At 40.1% G+C, this 19,619-nt stretch overlaps 1 protein-coding gene across 1 annotated transcript in view; it reads right to left on the bottom strand.

Annotated features, from left to right (window-relative positions):
- The window catches only part of VWA8 (von Willebrand factor A domain containing 8), a 185,953-nt gene extending 168,498 nt beyond the window's left edge, over window positions 1-17,455 (bottom strand). The window contains exons 1-2 of the mRNA XM_055803173.1: window positions 17,248-17,455; window positions 7,280-7,357 (exon numbers count right to left, since the gene is read on the bottom strand). Coding sequence (XP_055659148.1) covers window positions 7,280-7,357; window positions 17,248-17,392 — 223 coding nt within the window. The 5' untranslated portion in view covers window positions 17,393-17,455. The remainder of the gene's footprint in view (window positions 1-7,279; window positions 7,358-17,247) is intronic.
- Between the last annotated feature and the right edge of the window lie 2,164 nt (window positions 17,456-19,619).

Raw genomic sequence — 19,619 nt, forward strand, 5'->3', positions numbered from 1 at the left:
TATCTCTTTTATTTTTAGGATGGTCTCAAGAAAAAACTTGGGTCAGAGTTAAAGCAGTACCATAAATAGCAACAGGATTTAAGAACGTTCAGCAGCATCTGCAAGACAAACTGTCACATAAAAGAAAACATGAGTGTACAGGATTCAAAAAAATCTAAACTCTTAGGAACACGATCTCCCTGCAAACCTTAAGGAATTTCAAAGCACTTATATTCTCATCATTTTGTTTAAACAATCCAAATTTGCTCTGAAATATAACACAAAAAATGCAACTTTTAAAAGTCTCCTGTATTTTCCTAACTTTGCTTTTTTTGAGAAAAGGACACGAAAGACAGTTCTTTGTCGATAAGTTTCCTAGGAAATGGTTTCATTGCTTCACCATTCACATCATTCTCCTCACATACGGATCACGGCTGGATCAATTATAATACATGTTTTCAACCACAAAGTCAGCACAAAGACCATCTGCAAACTCACTTGAAGCCTGTTACAAATAACGCCAACAATTCAACGCAAGCATTCTCTAAGGTGAACTGTCATGACAGCAGCTTCCACTTGTCAGGTCCTTCTATTCTAACATGTAATAGCTGTACATTGCTCCAGATGTTCAGCCTACTTCAGTTTCCCAGTTATGTCCTCCTAAAATCAGAATAATATAAATTTTTCTTTGTACATGCAGTCTCTGCTGCATAAACTGTTTCCAAAGGACAGTATGCTTTTTAAAAGCAATTCAGATGCACATAGACAGTATATTGTATATTACTTCTATATGTTTAGACTAGTTGTACTGTGGTATCTGCATTGCAAAGCTTTTAGATTTTCTCTAACATGACTTGAAAAGATTCCTCTCTGTTCAAGTACTGTATGTTAACTTTAATAGAAGCACCATATAATAATTTTCTATGACATTTAGAAGACAGGGCAAATTAGCTGAAAAAAGCATCAGCATGTATATTACAGCAATTTTTATTAATTATCCTATGAGTCAGATAGCATCTAACGCAAACTGGGTTTGCACAATCTGTTTAGTGGCACTCTGCTGATCTGCAGTAGTTGAGTAGCCAGCCCTGTATTCTTAATCTGCAGGATGGTGCGTAGGAAGCTTCTACAGTGTATTCTCAAAGACACCATCTGGCACATGCAGGAGAGTAGTCGGTGCTACAGTTTGCTATTCCTGCGTAATCAAGGATGGCCATCGAAAGAAAATGCATTCTATTGCTTTGTAATATGTGTGATAAGTAGGACAACACCTAGCAGAATCTGTGCAAACATTCTGTAAAGTGAGCAGTTGAAGCTGAATGGAGAAATCCCCAAACAAGGAAAGAAGAAAATGTTATAGATAGATTTTGAAGCAAATGCAACAGCTGCTCTTGTTTGATCCACAAATCAGCTTTTGTTAAAACCAAGACTGGAATGGCTATGCTAGCCTCAGAAATCTTCCAGTTCACTCGTACTTGAATTCTTGGCACATGCTACACTCATGGAAGCTATCTCACACTGGAGATAGCAGACAGTATCTGTTGGCAAGTCCTTGTGTCCCACCTACAGAAGAAATCCCATAAATGAAGGAGACACCTACCTCTTCCCACTGTTCAGAGACAGATGGTTAAATGAAATGATTCCCAAGAATATTTATTCCAGATGTAGTACAAAATACATTAGAGCTCATGTCCTTGTATGACTCTAGTTTGGTCAATCACATAATAACCAACAGGCACTTCGAAGACATCAATACATATAATTTTGAACAGAATAAAAAAAGACCTCTGCACACCCTGAACCTTTGCTACAATGCATGTTCAGAGTCTGAGAATCGCTCCTTTTTATCAGAGGAGGCAAAAATTCATGAGAGGAGAAAGATCTCCCTCTCGCCCCAATACCGAGGGGGTCCTTCAGCTTTCCACAGCGCTCTGCAGCACATCCAGCACAGGGGGCAGCTGCCTTAAAATACAGTTGAGGAAGAAGGGAACAAGGAGGGAAGTCTGTCTGAAAACATAAACACATTTCAAAAAGGAAAAATCTTCAAAAAACCCAGACAACTGAGCTCACTGAAATTTATTTCACAGCTTGTTCAGGCTGGGGGACAATGAAGGAGGAGTTAGTTGCCCAGGACACAGTGAAGGAGGCAGCACGGCCAAGGTGAGGAGGGAGGTGCTCCTATGTGGCCTGCTTTCAGCTGCTTTCGTTTAGCACTTCACAAGTAAAACACCGCTGCTCTTCCTATTTTATGCCAATGTACAAAGCCCGAAGAGTTTTCAGAGTCTTGTAACATAGTTACATCACAGACAGTTTTCACCAGAATACTATTTTTCCTCATAAATTTTTCATGGAAAACAGTCTTCATTCCAAAAATTTTTGTGCTTGCTGTGGTAAGGAAACAAGTTGTGAGTCTTTGCAGGGGCTTAGAAAGGGGAAAGTTACTTCTTGGAAACCATAGACTCATTTATCATTAATTCCTCTGAGCTGACTGCTTCACAGGAAAGTGTAAGATCTACAGAGTTAAATCTTATTTCTCCATGTGAGTATAAATGAAAAGAGAATATAAAAGAATCATGTAAAATCAAATACTTTCTGGAAGAAACCCTGAATGGGATTCATAAGACTAAGTTTCTCTTAGTGACATATAAACATGAAATAAATGAAACAATTCTTAGCTGGGTGAACAACTCATGTGGAAATACACAGCCACAGCGGTTATCTGTAGCTCACGCTCCAACTGGAAGGGCATATTGTGTCTGGGTTTCAGTGCAACAGCTAAGTCCAATACTGTAAAGTCTGACAAATTCTAGAAAAGAGCAAGAAGAATTACCATTTTCCAATATGCCAGACAAAAATCACAGTGAAGAAAATAGTTTTCTATATGTCATGGTTATGCTCAATAGAACAAGCCCCATGGAACTAAAAGTATGTCCCCAAAATATTAAAGGAGGCATAAAAAAAAGTATTTTTCAAAACAAGAATCATTAATTACTGGAGCAAAGTGTGCAGAGAGGTTCTGGAATCTATGTCACCAGCACATCAAAAGAACAAGAAGGACAGATACCTCTCAGGAGCAGTTTGGATCCAGCTGACCCTGCTTTGAGGCACAAGGAACACTGCAGATGACTCTCTGAGCTCCACCCAGACCTTTGCTGTAGGTTTCCATGTTTGCGTGTCTTCTGGTGCCTCACTCCCAGTACAGACAAAACCGAGATAATGGTGTAAAAGTTTTAGAGCTCTACTGACAAAAACTGCACTGTTTCAGATTCTGGACTAGGTGATAACAACCAAGCAGATCAGTTGCAAGCCTACATGAAAACTAAACTGCGGGAATAATCACCATCTCTGGCAACAAACAGCTTTCCTTAGGCTAGGAAGTAAGAAATGTAATACCAAAGGTTTTGTTACCACAAAATTATAGTCATCCTGCAATACAAACTGTCTCTGTAATTTGCTGCACTCTGACATTCAGATCTAAAGTTAACAGAAAGAACGAACCCACATTCCACTGCAAATCTGAAAGTACTTTCAGCAACAACTGAACACACATGCTTGTCCCCTGCTTCAGCACATGATGCCTACCATTCCAGGAGGTCACAGAGGTGTGCTACAACAAAGGCAATACTGATCTTTCAGGTAAAGGATAAACAACAGGAACTGCTGTCACCACTGAGCGTACTACGAAGAAATAACCAGTTTCCTCAACATCAAAACATACACCTTTCAGGCACAGAAGTTCATTTAGTGCCTTTTTAAAAAAAATTTCATTATTACACGCTGTTTAATATTCTTCATAGTAATTAGTCTTCCATATATCTTAACTGACAAAACTAACAGGATTTATCACTTAACCCCTTGTACACACACGTCACCTCTGATCATACACTGCGGGGGTGTGCTCAGACTCAGGATACCTTGCACAAAATCACACACTGTTTGAAATTATCTTCCACAATTCAATGCAGTTGCATGTAACATGCCTACAGCCAAACTCCCAAATGCACCTGCACTTTTCTAGCAGCAGAGCTGACATGGTGTGGCAAGAAAGGATCCATTTTCCCGCCTTAATGAGGATTTGCTGTCATTGAACAGTGTCCTCTAAGAGCTATGTTAGGAATTGTTTTGTCAAGATTAACAAACACATGAAATATCAGGTACATCGTCATTTTGATAAAATTTCCAGAAACTATTAACGAAAGCAGTGCACTGACATGAACTCAATGTAAAAAAAATAATAAATAAAATTAATGTGGATTATTGCATTTTAATTTTAGATCTAAACTATCATGTAAAGCCATACAAAGTTTCTCCAAAGTATAATTAAAGAAATTATGCTTTTCAGGCACAGTGAGACTTTTAAAATGTAGGTCTTATTTTTACTGATAAAAGAACATGCAGTGCAAAAACCAAGTGCCCTCTTTCTAGAATGTGTCAGACACAAAAATCCCATGTCGTGAAAGAAATCCCATAAGAAAATTCCTCTGTGTATAATTCATATATACTTGTCACTTAATAATACAAAAAATAAGAACAATTCAGATTTTATGTACCTTTAACTATCATCTTCCAAGAGAAAGCCATTTGCCAACAACAGCAAAATGAATTAATATTTTACACTAACACAAAAAATGTAGTACTTCATACAGAACTTGCTAGATACTTAGCATAAAACCAGAAAAGCAAAGACATGAAAACATAAGGTAACCAGCAGTACCTATCCAATCCATTTCTGCAAAATGTAACAAGGTTCAATAAAGGAGTTAAAAATCAGTTTAATTTGATAACACAAAGAATGAAATATTTTGGTATTAATTTTGTGACAGAATGGCAAAAAGTTTCATAGGTTCTTAATACATTTACATTCCTTATTGTGTAACAATTTTTTTCAGATTTTTAAGACTATTTTAAAGCCTAGAATAATAATGCGGAGTTTAGAATAAGTTACAACTTCCCTATAAATTTGCTGTAAATTATAGATACACATTTTCAACATCACTGTATTTTAACATGGCAGAATAATAAAAGCAGAAACATACCATTCTACACAAATGATAAGCTAGAAAACGGTATCATATGCAGTACTAGGAAATTAACTGTAAATGCTTCAATTCCCTCCTCTTAGCTCTAACTCCACTGCAAACATTACAATGTCTGAGACATTTTCAGGGGTATTTCCCACTTAATTGGAGAACCAAATTACTTCTAGTCTGAGTTTAAAAGGAATCAGGTAAGCAGTCATTTAAATGTAATATTAGTTACTATAATAAAAATTCAAAATATGTCACATTTCAGTTTATAGAATAATATAAATATGCAATTATGTTCATCTTTCACACAGAAACATCTTGTATCTATAGCAGTCATTCACAGAGCAAAACAAAAAGTACTCTTAAAACAAGTAAAAAAGTGTTAAAGCACATACACTCTACATGACTCAAAAAGAGGAGATAATTGTCATAAAGCCAATACAACCTACTTAATTTCACTAAAGGAATATAACTTTGTTCTCCATAGTAACATAATCATAGAACTTTTAAGCACTAAGAGATAAAAAAACTTCCTAAATTTAAATATACAAAGAAACTGTACTCAAGCATTTGAAATTGATTTTCTGCTACTAAATACATGACTATTCCACCTTACTTAATTTTAACTTAATTAATATTTAGGTTTATAAGCAAAATTTTGTACCTTCAGTAATCCTATTGTAGGTACATCAATACTGATGAACAACACTATCCGAAGCATGAAATAGGCTCCTTTCAGTTATGATTATTGAAAAAAAAGAAGTAAATAACTAATAATACACCTAGTATGTGCTAACAGACGTTACTTTTAGTTGCAGTTTCAGATTTTAGCTAAGATCCATCATTCTGTACAGGTCCATGTTTAATAAATTTTTTTTTTTACTGTCAGATTAGTTTTCAACCACTTTTTCCTTCTAGAACTAGAAAAATCTCTGATTCTTTGATTCTACCAAATGTTTTCATAATTCTCTTACCTTCCCAGTTCAAAGGATATGTTGTTATAGCAACTTTGAGCTAATATTTGTCTCCCTGAAAAGTAAAGATTGACCAAAACATGTACTAGTGACTGGCGTAGTGTAGAAGAGTGGAAGTCAGGGAGGCACTGTTAAATGCCATCCTTCTAAAAGAATAAATAAAACCAAAAAACCCTAGTGCCCCAGCAGTTTTCTTGGTGTCTGCTTCAAAAAGTCATGGAATTAATTTAGACATGTTGGAAAGAAAATTCACTTGAAGTGAAAGACTACACCCAGTTTCCAGATGTAGAATGCTGCAAGCCCAGCAACGACAGCCACTGAAAGTTCTCAATGCTTGGTCCTGTCTAAACTAGAAGTACTGTAAGACTTACACAGCCCTTTAGAATGCCATGTGTGCTTGGGTTTGGTTTCAAAATTTATCTGGGTGGAAAAAAATCAGTTGGGTGCGTGTGTGTAGGATGGGATTATTTACATTTCAGACATCCAGCAACCTACATGTGAAAGTGCTGAACAAATGGCAACTGATCACTTCAAATCCTCAGGAAATAGTTGGCCTGTACTGCCCTAGGAAATGTCACAATGAAAACAGGATTCACTTGCTGAACCACTGTGAAAAGGAAAAGCTCAAGAAGCATGTTTTCTCAACAAAAAAACAAGAAATATGGATGGTTGCAAATCTGTGGCATCTTTAATAAGGTATCAAAACATAATGTGAATCAATTGTAAGTACATGTATGTGCATCGTTAATGTGTGTAATTGGCTGTGTATTTTGAAAGTATTTGATCGCATTTTTTATTACTATGCAATTGACTTCTCATTAACTTGATGGATTGCAAAGATCTGTATGTTTCCTGACACAATAACGTGACAGTCTGGGAATACTAAATATCACAGTAGAATGCCATACAGCAAATAACTCCTAGGATGTATAATCATATTGCAATTGAATAAGAATTTTAAACTGCCACATTTTCTTGACCAGACAACTTGAGATTACTGTATTATTTTTAGAAGTATTTGCTGGATGAGACCCCTTTTAAACAAAATATTTAAACATACACAAATTATCCTTTTACGGTCCCATTGACCAATGGAGCAAATCACATTCAAAGTTAAGAGATTCCTATATAACCAGAGATACAGTAAAGAACTCTGCAAAGATAGCCTTCCCCAAATTGCACACTTTGTCAAAACATATTTCTTAGATAATTTCAGTAATTCAGCAGGGTGACTTGAGTGAATAAAGAGTTTTTTGAATGAAACCTTGAATCTCATTCAAAAGGAAAGCAAATTCTTACTGTAGTTCTGTGGAACAAGTTCTGGGTTCTTCGGTGTTTTGAGTTTAAAAGACACATCTCCAATAGTGATAGTATCACCTAAAACAGAAAAGAAGTCTTTTAGTTCCCAGACACTTTTTAAGTATATAATGTCTTTATGTTGAAGTTTAAATCACAGGCCTGCTGCAGTAAGGCTGACTGTGTGTTCACAAAGCAGCCTCTAGTGTGTTTGAGAACTATGAGTTTACTAATTAGGCTCTGCTACTTTTAAGTCGATCAGGTACCAGGACAATCTTTATTTAATTAATATTCCTTGACTTTTTTCTTTTGTTGCTGTTGTTATAATCATAACTTACTTTGTTGGAGCTATGGAATTCAAGCTCACTACAGAACCCCATTCCAGCTACCATCACCGATTTATTGAAAAATTAAATCTTTAGCCTATTTGTCTACATACAGCTAGCCATGACAACCACTTGTAAGGGTGATGATTTTCCTGAGTTTTCAAGAAGCCTGAAACAGTACCTTTTGGAGGTAAAAAAATGACATATTCATGTCAGTGGGCCCTTCCTGCACCCTCTGACACTATGGCTGCAGAACCTGGCAGCCTCCCAAGATCTGAGAGGTCTCAAGCATTTCTTGCTCTGGATTTCACCAAAACTAAAGCACCTGGCTACTTTATTTACTGGTCTCTTACTAGGATATGCTTGTCTTACCTGTCTTTCTGCTACCGCAAGCTTGAATTAAATTGCAGGGCATGCCCTGTGTTCTTTCTTGTAGAAATCAGAAGTGAAATCTAGTTTGCAGCCAGGAAATGGGTGAGCACCACAGCGGTGGTGGTCACAAAGAAAAAATGCACACCACCCAAAACCCGTGAAGCCAAGAAAATGAGCTGCAGACTGTTAACAAACTCAAACTTTATTTTTTTCAAGAGATCATCTGGGCCATGCAAATGAGTTCACAAGTATTAAGGCCATGAAACCAAGATGACGCTAGTAAAATGATGTTTTTTCTATCTCCCACCGTTTTGCCCACTTCTCTAAGTTTTAAAGGCTTACTGCCTAAGCATCATCTCCATTTCCTTTTCTTCTGCTGCAGCTCCAATCACTCTTTCTTACTGGGGAACAGCTAAAGGATTGACCAAAATTACTCCAAGTTGATGAAAACATCCTAAGAGTCCACTGCTTCCTGAAAAAGTTGACACCTCTCTCATTAGCTCAGCTAGGAAGAATTTTAATGCTATAAAAAGAGCAGGTTGCCCGATACACCCTTAGGAAATTAGCGCCAGTTTATTTTCTCACCATTCCCTAGCCAATATGCAACGAGACAAGAGTATATTAGCTCCTATCTTAAATCACCTCAACTGAAGTTGTAAATACTCTTTCATGCATAGTGTCTTCTAAAACACAGTAGGGACAAGATGCTGAAAGCAACAAGGTATCAGACTTTGCAATACAAGGGAATGATGGTATCATGTACCTGAGAGAATTTTAATTACCTACTTTATTGGCACAGTACTGAAAACCCTTAGTTGATTTCATGTACTCCCTTATGAAAAAGAAACCAAACAAAACCACCCCATAACTGAGCTCGATCTAGGTGAAAAAATGGAAAATATATCTCTTCTGGTGGTACTTATGTCAGTCCATAACATGTTGACCCTTGATCACATCTAAACATGTCAAAAAATTCCACAAATATTCCAACCACCAACAGACTCTACAAACTTCTAAGAAAAATGGGCCAGGAGGGAACTATATGCAAGATATGGAGCAAGCTGAGCACTCAAAATCCCTAGCAGACCATCGGGGCAGCTTTTAACAGGTTTGTTGCTGCCTGGAGGCAAATGTTGCCTCCAGCTTGCATCTGTCCAAAAAGCAAAAATATTAGCTGTAGTTAATAGAACTTTAAGCAACGATAAACCAAGACAGCAGAGTCTATTTTGCTAGCTAAATAAGCACAGAGGGAATTAGCCCCCTAATCTTATCACACACTTCCACCTGGGCTGTATTTTCTTGTCTGTTTGCTTCCTCTGCACTTCTTTAAAATCTCATGTTTGGTTACTCTGTTTCCACTGCATTTCCAAACTCTTTGAATAGAGATGCATCCCAGGCAGGCTCTTTCCAGTGTTTCACCAACTGGCAAGAAACTGACAACAGCCTGCCTGGTAAAATGGTGGTGTTAAATCAGCAAGACTTACAATTTGAAAACATGTCAAATAACTTGGGATACACCACAACAAGTTATAGATTAGCCCATGAATACTCCAATCCACCTCACAAGCTATTACCACACTACTGTGGACAAAAGCTACACACACAGGGTTTTGCAATGGAGACTTTGTAGCCTGTATCAGGCTTGCTTAGGCAAGCAGTGAAGATGTGCCCCTAGTTTCTTATCTCCCACACAGAAAACAGTAATCTTAGGTATCACAGTCTTTGGGGAAAACACTGGAATACAAGCAGTGCCCCATGTACACAAAAGAGATGGCTGCTGAAACAAAAGAAGTCCCTAATAAGCCAGAACCCAAAAGGTAAGGGGGACATCCCATTCAGAGGGCAGACAACACACAGACAAAGCAGGTCTTTTAAGACCTCATGCAACATAGGTGACAAATTGGCAGCACATAAACATCATGATCTAATAAAAGGACCCTGAAGAGGCTCTCAAACAAGTAGGTATGAAAACAGCTCAATACATGCAACAAGCTCTCTCTGCTGCATCTGGACTAGACAAGTATGAATTGCACTACTGGCAAAACAGCAACTTGCACATGCACATACAACTAGCCAGTAACTGCAATGCACTGAACCTGATATGCTCTCTTCTTCAGAGCCACATTTTAGACAGAGAACAATATTAATTTTTGCTTTTTACAATAACTGGCAAGGGCTCATCAGGTGAGCAGGCCCACTTTTTTCCACTCATTCCACTCAGGGCTACTGAGCTGAAAGGCACCACCTTCAGCTCCAAGCCCTGAGCTGCAGAGGAGGCAGCCAGAGGCTGAGCGTGCACTTTGACAGGGCATCACTGCACGAACACCCTGTGCTTTTATTCTCCCCCAGCACTGCCTACTCACTGTTCTCCAATACAGAATAGGAGGACTTGATGGACCTTTGTTCTGACCCACTGTGGATGCTTTGATGTTCTAATCTCAGTAAGGCGGCTTCTTGAAGATGCAACTTTCGTGTGCACTTGGCACCTTTGACGGGTCCTCTGTTTAAAAGCTAGTATCACACCAGCTATTCCTCTATCCCTCTTCTCCTCCCCACCCCCCACCAATATGTTGAGAAGAAAAAGCCACTGCTGTTTAAATTATTTACAGCAACATCGGTTATATGTAAAATAAACAGACTGCATCTCAACTACAATTTAAGAAATTAAGAAGCAGAAAAAAGTTTTGGGGTTTTTTTTACTTGTTACATAACACATTAAGAAAGGAAATGAAAAAATTTGAAATGGATGCTTTTAAATAAAGAAATCCTACAGCGAAAGAAAACACGCTGCACAGATCTATACATGTGTTTAGTATTTTGAGTGCACAACAGAAACACTTCCAATCTCATGTGTAAACCTTTAGATTGGTCAGCATTCTCATAGGACACTACAATGAAGCTTCAGGAATGTTGAGTTTTTAGGTGGTTTAGATTACTGCCTTTTGGCCTCTTCAGTCCTGAATTTATGCAAGATTAACACACTCCAGCAGTCATCTTAGTCACTTGTACATAGACCATCCATCTGGTCTCAAAAGCCATCAACAGCAAGAGCATATTAAAACTGTGAAGGTGCTAAGCTCTGCTAACATTAATTTCTGTTGATAAGATCACATCTGTTAGAGAAAAGTTCAAAATCTCTATTACAATAAAATGTATATTTTCAAGTCTTAGTTTTATTCTAATGTGAAGGAAGGGGGAGAGGTGGGCAGGCAGGGAAGATGCTTTTAACTAATACTTATCCAGCACATTTCCATAAGGGCACAGAAGAGGCTGTCAGCTCTCATTCTCGAAGAGTCAACTTGTTTTGAAGAAATAGAAATGGCACTGTCTAGGATTTGTTTTTTCTTTTTCCTCAACTTTTCTGAATACATTATTCAAAGGAAAAAAAAACAGCCAACCAAACAAAAAAACCCAAAAAACCACAACCAACCCTATCTACACAACTTCCTATTCTTATTTTATACCAGCTCTTACTGGCCACCTTCACGGCTGCAAGCATTACACACAGTCACTGGGTAACGCCGTTAACTTCTCCTGCATCTTATATTGGTACTGGCAGCCTCTCAAACACGAGCACGAAGGACAGAAACCCATTCCCCACAATCACTGGGTTTGCTCTTTGACCACCACTGCCTTCACATACAGATGAGGTGGTGTTCAGCAACTGCTCACTGAAACAGTTGGATGTTTACACAAAAAAACCCATCTCCAATCTAGAGTAAAAAATCCACTTCACCAAAATTTCCCTTTTCTTATGAACAAAAGACAGACATTTTTTCCCTCTAAAAAACCAAAATAATTACTTCAAACATAAAATTTCAATTTCTACTCAATGTTATTGTTAGACCTCTTACTTTTTTTTTTTAATATTCAGTTTTGAAGCTAATGTTTTAATTTTCAGTTCTCTACTTTAGGCTAATGATTTTCTTTACTGATTAAAATCCAAAGCATCATTAAAACAAAATCTTGGTATTTACTCCAGGAAGTGAACCTTTTCCTCCATTTTCTGCATTAGTAGAAGATCCAACAACATGAATGTGGACTCTTACCCGACATCCAGTCATGTAGGAAGATTACAATCATAGAATTACAGAATCATTCAGGTTGGAAAAGACCTTTGAGATCATCAAGTCCAACTGTTAACCCAGGACTGCCAAGTCCATCACTAAACCATGTCCTTTAGCACCACATCTATGGGGGTTTTTTAAACACCTCCAGGGACGGTGATTCCACCATCTCCATGGGCAGCCTGTTCCAATGCTTGACCGCCCTTTCCATGAAGAAATTTTTCCTAATACCCAATCTAAACCTCCCCTGGCATAACTTGAGGCCATTTCCTCTTGTCTTGCTACTTGTCATCTGGGAGAAGAGACCTACGCCCACCTGCCTACAACGTCCTTTCAGGTAGAGTGCAATAAAGTCCTCCCTTGACTCTCCTCTTCTTCAGACTAAAATACCCCAGTTCCCTCAGCTGCTCCTCATCAGACTTGTGCTCCAGAGCCTTCACCAGCTCCGTTGCCCGTCTCTGGACACGCTCCAGCACCTCAGTGTCTTTCTTGCAGTGAGGGGCCCAAAACTGGACACAGGATTCGAGGTGCGGCCTCACCAGTGCCGAGTCCAGGGGGGATGATCACTGCCCTGGTCCTGCTGGCCACACTGTTTCGGATACAAGCCAGGATGCTGTTGGCCTTCTTGGCCACCTGGGCACACTGCTGGCTCATGTTCATCCAGCTGTCAACCAGGACCCCCTGGTCCTTTTCCACCAGGGAGCTTCCCAACCGCTCTGCCCCAAGCCTGTAGCACTGTGTAGGGTTGTTGTGACCCAAGTGCAGGACCTGGCACTTGTCCGTGTGGAACCTCATACAATCAGCCTCAGCACTTCAGTCAGGCCCCAGATTTATTGAGGTCCTTCTGGACTAAAGATCTGCAGTTTGTCAGACAGTAAGGATTTTGTCCCTACATACCAAATAGCACTCTTACACTCATCTTCTGTTGTCTGTCTTTATCTCCACTTTTTTATGTCCCCTTTTTGTGTTTTAGTTCATTACGTAGTTCCCTGCTTGGCCAAGCAGGCCTGATGAAATATCAAATCTTCCTGCACTGTGGAATGAATGGTTCATTCCTGAGCTGTCATTAAGTTTTATTTAAAAATCTTCAAGCTCTCCTGGGCATTCTTCTTCTTCATGGGTGTTATCCAAGGGATTGTACCCACCAATCTCCTGAATTAAATGAAAGCCTGCAGTCCTTAAGTCCAGGATCCTAATTCTGCTGCTCATCTTCCCAGCCTTCCTCCAGATCCATGACTCAATCATGTTACAGTCACTGCAATCCTGGCTGCCATCTATGACGAAACTGGCCCTAGTTCTGCCCTACTTGTCAGCAGCAGATGAAGTGAAGAGTTAGTCCTGACCAGGCTCTCTGGCATCTGTGTTACAAAATTTTTACCAACACAGTCTAGAAATTATCACAAGCATATGCACAATGCCAGACTGCCCTCCTAGCAGATGTCTGGACAGTTGAAACACCCCATGAGTGGGACATTTTTGCTAGCTGTCTGTAGAAAGCAGTACCCACTAACTTCTCTTAGTCATGTAGTAACAGATGCCCACATCCCCAACGTTCCTTTTCAGATCTTTCATGGCCAACGCTACTTATGTGATAAATTAGCTCACAGTGTTTTAAAACTGTATGAAGATTCCTGAAGTACAGTTTGCTCAGTGCAGAAAAGCCAGACTATCAGTCTATTTTAAACTGAGCTTAGTTATCAAATGCATTAGTATAATTTCAATAATGTATTTCAACTAAAATAAACTATAATTGAAAATCAATACAATTGTTTTTAAAATTTCCCATTTACTGAAAAAATAGCCAAATTAGACAAAACAGCTTTGAAATTCACTGTGGTATCTCCTAAGTCCCTGACTTTGCCAAGCAGGTTCAACTTCAGCCTTATGTACTAAAATGGGCAGGACTGTAACAGTTGCTAAACAGGATAATTTAAATCTTGAACAACTGCCAAATATTAAAACTCAGAAGCTATTTACTGACATCTACTCACAGGAACAATGGTGAAACCCTACTGAAGAGCATACAGAAGCTTATCTGGCTGACAACTCATCTCTTTCTTCTAGCTATATCAGCATGTCTAATAAAAGATGTGCTTTTTTTGCCACCAGCCTTTTCTCTCTTAAATGTTAGAATAATTTGAAATAATTCAGGCATAACTCTGCAAACTTTCATGACAACTGGCTTTGAAAACTCCCATCTCCAGTTGCTGCCTTCTCAGTTGTACTGACGCAACAATTGTTCGTAAGTTTTCATCATAAATCAAATCACTGGCATCATTTCAGTCACCACAATGCAGCCCCCTAAGTACAACAACAAAGAACAAAGTCTCTTAAATAGGCTTTGCCAGTGAAAAAGATATTGCTGGAACCACATTCCCAGCCGTCAACATGTGAATTTCAAAAAGATAATGACACAGGTAAAGTCAGAAAAAGGAATGTGCGAGAAAGCATTTATATTCATCACCATTCAGTTGTTTAGTCTTTGGATAGACCCGGGGGGGGGGGGGTGGGGGGGGGTGGGGGGGTGCAGAACCAACAACCACACAACCCACCCCAAAAACCTTTTAAACACAAGGTACCATTCAGCCTTCTTTCAGATTATAAAATTTTACCACAATCACTTAGATCCTGTACACTGATGATTAACATTACAGGATTCTGAAGTCTGATAACAGTTTTCACAGGTGATTCTGTTATACTCAGCAGATACTTTTGTATGTATTACCGAGATCTTTTAGGCTCTAAACACTGGTTTGATTAGGAACTGGGCCTGACCAGATTTTGGAAAGCATAGGAAGTGGACTTGGACAAGCAGATCTGCAGAAAACAGTTAACGAAGCTGGTGTATATTGTGGCCTAAGCAAGTGGCAAAGCATGAGTTGATTTATGTATGCTGAGCAGCAAAGCCCCCAAGAGACCTTCCATTGCCTGTACGAACTGGCAATGACTTTTATTTTTCCAGATCTCAGTTTTTACCAAATTCATCATTTGTTCTTATTAACCCCTTAAAGCATCTCTGATATTGTGCAGTCCATCAGATTTTTTTCAAAAGTTTCATATTACATAATGCATATAAACATCAGTGAACTGAGTTACGTAGAACTTCACTTTGTTCATCTCATACTGTAATTCAAATAATAATTCATCACAAGTAACTCTGCAGTCTACTAAGGGTTCATCCTTTTCAGTCTTTTGGAAGCAAACATGAAACCTGCATTAAAAATTAATCTGATAGTCATCCTTCCACAACATTTCTTACTATAAATTCAGTTTCCCCCATTAAATAAGTTGTGCAAGCCCAAACCCTTCTTAGATAATCCTAGATAAAGAGAGAGCTGAAAAGCTAAGCATGGCTCCTTCACACACAACAGGACAAAAACCACGCAACAGTTTCACCCTTACACTTAAAAGGTACCATCACAGGCAGTAAATTTGATCTGGCAGGCATGTCAGATCCAAATTACTGGGTAGACAACAATTTGCTGTTAACAGCTCCAGCCTTTCCAGAAATACTTCTTTTTATCACTAAAGGAAGAGACATGCAACCTCAACATTGAATACAGAAAGACTTGTAATTACAGCAGCTACATAGAAACAGCAAAAACATGTATTGCACATGGAATTTCAGACCATCTCCTTGTAACTTCAGTTGCTTCAAAGGAGTAACAGGGCCTGCAAGAAGACATGCAATCACCTTTAAAATAAAATTAAAAAAAACCCCAACAACAAAACCCAAATCATAAATATTATTTCTAATATGAAGTTCCCAAATTCACATGAGCTGGGGAAGCACTATAATGAATGAGATTCCTCAGGTGCTGGGAGGGCAAATATCTCTAATATTACCTCTTAGACTGCCTTTAATAAATTAATATTTTTAATATAAAAATATATAAATATTAAAAAAAAGGATTGTTTAGAGCTTTGGGATTTAAATACTTCTACCAAAACTATTATCATCACTGATAGTAACTGGGAATATTCCCATTATTCACATACATATACAGTGTATTCATGAATATTGCTAAGTTACACAGAACATGAAAATTATGAAGTATTTTTAGTAATACTGCATTTGCTGTTTCATTTTGCTGAATTTCTTCTTGTTCTTAAGGGTTTTCATTCCACAAAGGGCTGAAAAGTGCTGAGCTACTCTGTTCAGGTGCTTTTTTCACACACTGTTAAATTGTTGCCTTTTATCCCTATTTGTTTTAACATAAACAACCCTACATTTTTTATTACTTTTTGAATAGGAAATATCTGTGAAAATTTTTGAAGGAATTTTACGGTTATCATCATGTCCCAAAAGCTTCCTCCTTGAGAATGCAAACACATATTTAAAGAAGTGAACTGGTCAACTATTAAACAGATTTAAAAAAAATTTACATGGTGATAAATGGTATTAAAGGGGTGGGGTGGCATTAAGAACTTTAGCGAGTACCCCACCATCAGAATCACTTGCTGTCATTCCATCTCCCTAATTTACAGATGCTCACCACTTGCTCTGTATTTAGTATCTTTGCTGCTTTTGGCCTTCACCCAGAAAAGCACCAGCTACCACAGGCATATGTCACCATTTCCAAATGCCACTCCTGCTCTGCAAAGACCTGTCATCTGTCTCAAAGGTCACCAGAGGATATCCCAGGACAGTTCAGGTCATCCTTCCTAGCATACGCAACTCAAGGTCAACTGCCTATCTCGTTACCGTGTGCCACAGGCACACTCACACAAACATCAGCCCTGGCATCCCCTGCCATGGGTATGGCTTTGCCTCAACATGGGGAAAAAGCCACGCCAAGCAGAAGGAGAAAGCACGGCACCATGGTACTGGCGAAGGGCCGTTCCCACCGGTCCAGGCTGCGGGGCTGCTCCTCGCATCACTACGGGTGAGACACTTGGAAAGAGAAGCTATGGAAGGCCACACCGAGCGCCCCTGCAAGCCTGTGCCTGAACTCTGCCCCGTCTCACGCCACATTCACGACCATAAGAAAAAACAGGGGCGGCAGCGCAAAGCGGACAAGCCAGCAGCCCCTAACGTGGTAACCGGCCCACAGGCCTGCCCCGGGCCGCCTGCGGAGGGGATAGCGGCGCTGCCCACGTCTCCGCGCCCAGCGTCCGGGCCTGGGGGCTGCTCGGGCCAAGGGGTGCTGGGGAAGGCTCGGGGAGGGGCCCGTGCCGGGCCTCCCCGGCGTCCGGGGGTCGTTACCTGAGCTGTGCAGCGCCCTGGCCTCCAGGCGGCCGCACCGCGCCGCGGCCGCACCGCCGCCCACGACCTGCCGCAGGAGCAGGCGGACCCTGCGCGCAGCGGGGCCCCCGGCCCCGCCGCCCAGGCACAGCACCCGCGACTGCATGGGCCGCACGGAGGCCGCCGCCGGGCCGGGCCGAGCCAAGTAGGGGAAGGGAAACACCGCGGCACAAAGTCCCACCGGAAACTAGCGCCGCGCCGACCGGCGGCCGGGGCGGGTACGGGCCGGCGTGGGTCGCGGGGGTGGCGGCCGCCGGCTGAGCCTGCTTGTGTCGCTGGGGTGTCTGGGGAAGGCGGCGGAGGGGGACGGGGACTTCTTTCGCCCCCAGCGGTGCCGGAGCGGTGGTGTGCCTGGCCGGAGGGGGCGGCGATGGCAGGGGTAACCCTGGGCTCCGCAGCGTGGGCCGCCGCGGCCGGGAGGGAGGCGATGGCGGGCGGCGGCCGGGCCGCCTCGGCCCGGTGCCCCCGGTGTGCTTAGTGGGAGGGTGGGGGCGTCAGCTCCGAGAACGACGAGATGATTTTTACATGAAAAAGAGTGAACTCCATAGCTGGAAACGTTTAAAAGGCGCTGGAAAGCAAAGCGTGGGCAGCGGTGGCTGAGGTGAATTCATGCGCCGAAGGTATTTCCTACCTCTGATTTCTTAAATTCTGCTGATTTCATGGGCCCTCCTGTCCCAGTGCCACCCGTTCCTGTGTTCTTGGGATTAAGTTATTTTATACTTTAAGAATTATTTGAACCAAGTTACTCAGGAGTGACGTTTTGCACATGCATGGCTTAGATGTGAGGGTTTTGTAGAAAAAATGATGTTACTGATATAGATTTCAAAACTGGCTTGTTTCAACTGAAGTTACTAGTCTTAGTTCTATGTAAAAGCTCTGGAGTAAATTTTAGAATATTTGTGAAAGGCTGAAGCTTTCACAGTTACGGACTAAGCCTTGTTTCAAGGAAAATCCAGTTGAGGCTTGGATCTCAGCACTGGTAAAAAGATGGTGAGGGAGCTTAGCAGAAGGTAGAAGCCAAAGTCGAGTCGCTGTTTTTATCACCTGTACTTCAGGCTTTAGGTATGTCTGTGTCCAGGGGCTGGGAGAGCTTCTCTCCAGTAAATCGCCCTTTTCCTGCATGTTTTCAATACTGAACGATTATACCAGAGGACAACTGCTGAGTGAGCTAAACACCGTTTAAACATAGACAACTTAGACTTCTAAGCCCCCAAAAGTCTTATGAATCATGAATGTTGATCTAGTTCTAGATGCATTTCTGCAGCTCGGTATTAGGTGCTTTAAACACCTGAGAGGCAAGATTTCATGATCTTCAGCATTTCCCATTGGCTAGAGTGTTGATTGGGTATAAATTCTATTCTTAGTACCTAATACAGGTCTATGAACCTGCTTTCTGGGTCTAAGGCAGGGTAAACTAAATTGAAACATCTTTTTATGGATATTGCCCGAATTTCTTGTAAGCTGAGGATCGTGAATGCTGGAATCTAAAGATGGCTAAGTAACAAGAAGGTCTGGGAGAACAGAGTAGGAAGGCCAGTGAAGGAAAATAACAATGGAATCGTTTATGAATGTGTTTTACCAATCTGGGATATTAGATTAGACTATTACATTGATCCTTCTGTCGTATCTATAGGAAAAAAAGTAAATAATAAATTACAACAGATACACAAACAATTAAATGAATAACCTGAATACTGAATAGATTTTAGGCTGTGCTGAAAATAAGACATTTCAAACTTTTGTACAGATTCACAGCAATTTCACACTGTGAATGTACAAAGCCTCCTTTTACCTCTTTGTGTGTATATATATACCTGTCAAACTAAATGCTTTAAATTTCAGCCCTGAGTCATGTATCTATAAAATGTTTTGCTTTTTGAAGCATTGTCTTAAAAATTCTGTATTAGTCAACTTTTCCAAAACTTTAAATTCAGCCTCGAGTTCAGCCTCCAACTTTCCATTTGCAGCATAAGAAAACTATATTTACTGATTTTTCAAACCATTGCTGGGGAAGTTATAATGGAAACATTGTTATCTCTGTGCATAATTATGGGAGGGAAATTTTGTTGCATATATGTGTGTATACATGCATAGACAAACAACTAGATGCACAACTTGAATGTTGTGTTGGTTTTATGCTATAACGTCAGTCATGGCACCACTCTAAATTTAGTATAATTTAATAATGTGGATGTATAGAACCTAGTTTTTCTTGTATATACATGTGTATACCCACACGTGCAATTTTATCTAGCTATACAATATTACATTATCGCATGAATATGGCATCTGCTTCACTTGCTAATCATAACTGATGCATATATGCTTTACAT

Source organism: Falco peregrinus, chromosome 4, assembly GCF_023634155.1.
Source record: "Falco peregrinus isolate bFalPer1 chromosome 4, bFalPer1.pri, whole genome shotgun sequence".
Taxonomy (NCBI): domain Eukaryota; kingdom Metazoa; phylum Chordata; class Aves; order Falconiformes; family Falconidae; genus Falco; species Falco peregrinus.